This window comes from Cannabis sativa, chromosome 9, assembly GCF_029168945.1.
Source record: "Cannabis sativa cultivar Pink pepper isolate KNU-18-1 chromosome 9, ASM2916894v1, whole genome shotgun sequence".
NCBI lineage: Eukaryota > Viridiplantae > Streptophyta > Magnoliopsida > Rosales > Cannabaceae > Cannabis > Cannabis sativa.
In genome coordinates, this window is record NC_083609.1 from 13,636,300 (window position 1) to 13,641,427 (window position 5,128).

General features: G+C 30.9%; 1 protein-coding gene across 1 annotated transcript; it reads right to left on the minus strand.

The window, feature by feature from the left end:
• Nucleotides 1–438: 438 nt before the first annotated feature.
• Nucleotides 439–3,938, minus strand: LOC115723366 (3-ketoacyl-CoA synthase 11). The gene is made up of 2 exons (XM_030652824.2): nt 2,598–3,938; nt 439–1,364 (listed from the first exon to the last, which is right to left on the minus strand). The coding sequence occupies exons 1-2, from the start codon at nt 3,414–3,416 to the stop codon at nt 561–563; spliced, it is 1,623 nt and encodes a 540-aa protein (XP_030508684.2). The 5' UTR covers nt 3,417–3,938; the 3' UTR covers nt 439–560.
• Between the last annotated feature and the right edge of the window lie 1,190 nt (nt 3,939–5,128).

Below are 5,128 nucleotides of genomic sequence, written 5' to 3' on the forward strand. Positions count from 1 at the left end.
AATCTAAGTTATACTTTAATAAATAAATTAAATTTAAATATTTAAAACTATTTTTTAAAAAAGAAAATATTAATTAATTAATTGATTTAACGGTGTTAATTTTAACCCTTATAACTTTAATGAAAAAATAATAAAAATTATTATTAAATAGTCTCATTTATAATAGAAATATTTATATTTAGGGAAATTATTCTATATACTATATATTTAATTTTTTTTTTTTCAAATTTACGGTTTGAGTTTTTAAAGTGGTTGCAGCGCTAGTTGCAATAGGGGTTTCTATACGATTTTTTGTTGCAATTTAAGTTGCAGCGCTAGTTGTAATAGGAGATTTTATATAAAATTTCGTAAAAATATATATATATAAAAAAAATTGTCTTCAAGTGTAAAAATGAAAAAGCCTTTTATATTTATATGTAAATATAAATCTTCTTTAAATTATTAATGAACAGGGCAACTATATATTATTGATATATATCTCTCATTGGGTACAATATAATTATAACATTAATTCGTAATAATAATAACAATGTAAATATATGAAACTATTAATTAACTAATTAAGAAGAAGCAGTACTACCAGATTTAATGGAAACAATTTTAGGAACGTCAACAGGAAACTGATGAATCTCATCAACCCAAGGATTCTTCTCCTTGAGAGGATCAACGGTCCTCAAAGCTTTCCAAACAGCACTGTTACATTTAAAACCAGACCCAAAAGCAATCTGCCACGTCCGATCTCCTTTCCTAATCCTTCCTTTGGCCTCAGAATAAGCCAATTCATACCACAAAGAACTACTCGAAGTGTTACCAAACCTATAAAGAGTCATCCGAGATGGTTCCATGTGCCACTCACTGAGTTCAAGATTCTTCTCCAACTCGTCCAGAACAGCTCTTCCACCAGCATGGATACAAAAGTGTTCGAAAGCCAGCTTGAAATCCGGAATGTAAGGTTTAATTTTGTTCATTTTGAAGATCTTTCTTCCCACTAAGGTCATGAAAAATAGTAGCTGTTCCGACATTGGGAGAACTAGCGGTCCGAGGGTGGTGATGTTCGTCTTCAGGGCTTCTCCGGCCACCGCCATTAGGTCTTTTGACAGAGAAACTCCAATTCTTTTTGTGTCGTCCTCCTTTTGGAAAACGCAGCTGTACGACTTGTCGTCTGCTCCTTTGTGTGTGCGGACTGTGTGGATCAGTTGGTATTTGGAACGCCGCCGGTCTGACGATCTGTTTGAGAGGAGCACGGCGGCGCCACCCATACGGAAGAGGCAGTTCGACACTAGCATGGAACGGTCATTGCCGAAGTACCAGTTTAGGGTTATGTTCTCCATGCTTACTACTAGTGCATATGAGTTTGGATGTGCCTGTAAACAATTCCTTAATTTATAAGTCATTATTATAACTATAAATGATTAATTTGAATTAAAATTAATGTATACATATTTTGTTTTTGTATTAATTATTTAACATTCTTATAAGGTATTAGTGAGTTATTAGCTAAACATTTTTCTTGATTATTATTATTTTTGAAAGGAAAAGTTTCTTATTTTTATGTTTTTATTGTTATACCCCGCCTGGTAATTAATTAATGTATGGTTAGATATCAAGACTAAGATTATTACTACAGATTAGAATTATTTTTTAAATTTAGAGACTGAAAAATAATTTCCAGTGTAAATGTTTTTTTTTAAAGATATTAAATTAAAAGTAATAACTAAAAATCCTTCAAAAAAAAAAAAAAGTAATAACTAAAAACAAATTAACTACGTATAAACAACATAAAAAAGTACTCTGCCAAGTATTAAATATGAATTGATGAAAGGAAATTGTTTTCCTACAAAATAATAAATTTTAGATGCAAGTGCTCCTAGCTACGTAAGTGTCCCATATATTAATTGAACGCGGCTGTATAACTACTATAGTTTATATTATATAACTGTCCCCCTCGCTCATATATTGCTATATTGCTATTGTGTTAGTGTGTCCAACACTTTATATAAATAGTGTTGTACAATTCGTTAATAATATTTTTTAAAATTTATTTTTTTAAATTATATAAAATTCGATATTTAATATACCATATAATATGACATAAAGAAAAATACTATCCCTAATTTAGCAATTCTTTTTTATATTATAACTAGCTTCTATATCTTATTTGATGAATGTTGAAAAGTGACAACAAATCCGTGTATCTCAACTACCAAAACTTAATATATATCACCATCTACATATACACATAGTTAATATACTCGACAAACAAACAAATGTTATTTTCCATGGTGAAATACAATTATCAATAATAAATGTTATGACCACAACACAAAATCAAACAGTAAAACCTCTATAATTAATTAATATAAATATATATATTAGAACCGAACAAAAGAATAATTTATTCAATAAATATTTATCTAATTGACTGTTAATTTATATTAATTTCTCATAATCTAAATTATCAATTATTCGTTTATATTATATAATCTATGGTATTAAAAAAGTTGTGTAATTAAACTTAATAATATAGATATACAAGTGATATGGATTGAAATTAAAATAAAATGAAAAAAGAAAAAAGAATATAAATATATACTAACCTGGAGAAGCTGTTTGGCAAGGTCGATGGAGATAAGGCCAGCACTACACCCCATCCCACCAAGATTATAACTCATAATATTTCCTCGAAGCTTGTAATGATTGACAATCATGGCTGACAAAGAAGGAGTAGGATTGAACAAGCTACAATTAACAACAAGAATCCCAATATCCTTAGCCTTAACACCAGTCTTCTCCAAAAGCTCATCAATGGCTCCAAACATCACAGCTTCGGCTTCCTTCCTAGCTTCCTCCATAGAAGGGTTTGGTGGGACCCTCAGAAGAGCTTCAGGCATATAAGTCTTCTGTCCCAAACCAGACCTCTCCAAAATCTTCTTCTGAAAAGCCAAGTTCTCGGCAGCAAAGGATCCAATCCTCTCTGACCTTTCCATGAAAATCTCCCTAGTGCATGTTCTCTCCGCCTCAGGCTTGTAACAAGCGAAGTTGACCAAGTAGACCTTTCTGGGCCGAGTCATGAAATAGAAAGTGGCCAAAAACACTATGAGGCTCGAACATAGGGTCACCAAAACGAGGTTGAATTTGAGGTGATTCCATAGCTGGAGCAAGTCTTGGTACGTGAGAGTTGACACGTGTGCTGAGGATATTGCTAGGAGTGGTATGAGTAAGATGTACATGGCGTTTGTGATTAGGTAATGGTATCCTAGCTTAACGTATTTCAGACGAACAGATAATAAAAAATTTGGTAATTTAGGCCTCCCTTCATTATTTTCATCCATAATAGGAGTAGCAGTACTATTACTACTACTGGTTTGAACAACTCGAACCGTGTTTGTTGGGTCTTGTCTAGTTTCCTCTGCCATAACTATATACACTGATTTGTTTTTTTTGGTTCTGGGACCAACAAATAAAGTGTGTAACAACAAAGAATACCCAGATGGGGAATTGTGTAGAAAATAAGTTTTAAGCGGCTTATAAGGAGTACCCAGATGAGATAATTAGGGCTGGATCAGAGAGAGAGAGAATGGAAATTAGAAAAGTGGGTAATGGGGTTGAGAAAATGGAGAAGAAGGAAAAGGAGTTTTTATAAAGGGTGTGTGAGAGAAGTGTGGGGGAGGATACAACTACCCGAACGAACTTTTAATGGTTAAGCTATTGAGAGAAAGAGGCATTCAATTTTCGCCAACTGGAAACTAGCACCTCTTACCTTGTAATTTTTCTAGTTCACATTTCTCATGGAAATCCCTTAGTTGACCTAATTTTATACCATTATTTTCCGTTTTGCCACTTTTATATTATAAAAAATATCTATATAAGTACTTATATGTTTATGATCAAGCTTTTTTTGTTTCTATTTTAAAAAAGTTTATATGCTGTTTATTTTGACAACTTGTGCTTATGTTTTTTTTTTCTGACAAGTTATATGTTTATGTTTTTTATTTCGTCAAATCTCTGGTTATGTATTTTCTTTGGATTTTCATTTTGTCTATAAATGTTGGAGCATTGGCACTAATTTAAATGCTAAAAGGCTTGCTTAATACCTCTTAGTGTCAATAGTCCAATTTAGCATGGAATCTCATATAATTTATTACAATAACTTTTAAAGATTATGACTAGCTATTCATAAAATAACCCATCCAAAATTAGTGTAATAAAAATACTCTAATTTAAAATACTCAACGATATAATGTGTTGTTAATAATTAGCGTCTGAATTAAATTACACTGATAACTCTTTATCACATTTTATGATATATAACAAGGTTCCCTTAGCGCAGTTAATTAGCATTAATGATTAAATTTAGATTTAAACTTGACTTGATATATATGAACTTTCAAACAACAATATACTAGAAAAACAAGGATAGGAAAATATACAAACCTTATATAGTATATACACAAATAGGCTATATACTCTCAACTATTTAATACTTATGTAACACTATCAATTAATTAACATAATTTGAATTATGTGTCATCACTGATCGGAAGGTTGTAAACCGAAGATAGTAATATGAAGGCTCCATAAATATACATACATAAATATATATATGATGTATGAATGGGAATTGGCCGTGGGGAAAGAGTGGAGCTAGCTTAGGTTGGTAGGGTAATAAGAGTAGTCTAAATTTAGACTATTACGGAAGCATATATATTGATTTGGTACACCTATATCAAACAAAGCAAAAGGCTGTGAATAGTTATATTATATATATGTGGATATAAAGATATACATATTTATGTATATATTTATTATATATAGTAAGATGATGTTGGTGAACTACGTATCTAAACCATAGCCAAGTTCGTTTTTTTAATCCTTGTCATCTTGCAGTATAATTTTTTTTCTCCTGAAAAATAAAATGAATTGTGATGACGTAGAGGATATCGTGCAACATTCAACATATTGAAACGCATTAATTTAGGTTAAGTTTGGTGTTTTGTATTACTTATTTGTTTTAAGTAGTTCTCAATAGATATTAAAGTTAATTTTGAGGGACAGACTAGGCCTCAATTTGATGAGAGATTTAGGGTGAATTTATTAACTAAGTCTTTTCCTTTTATAAAAATTAAAA

Excerpts from the sequence above, each read along its gene's own strand:
- LOC115723366 (XM_030652824.2), bottom strand. The coding sequence starts at position 3,416 with ATGGCAGAGGAAACTAGACAAGACCCAACAAACACGGTTCGAGTTGTT. Across the intron at positions 1,365-2,597 it reads TTGCCAAACAGCTTCTCCAG|GCACATCCAAACTCATATGC; the intron begins GTTAGTATATAT and ends AATTGTTTACAG.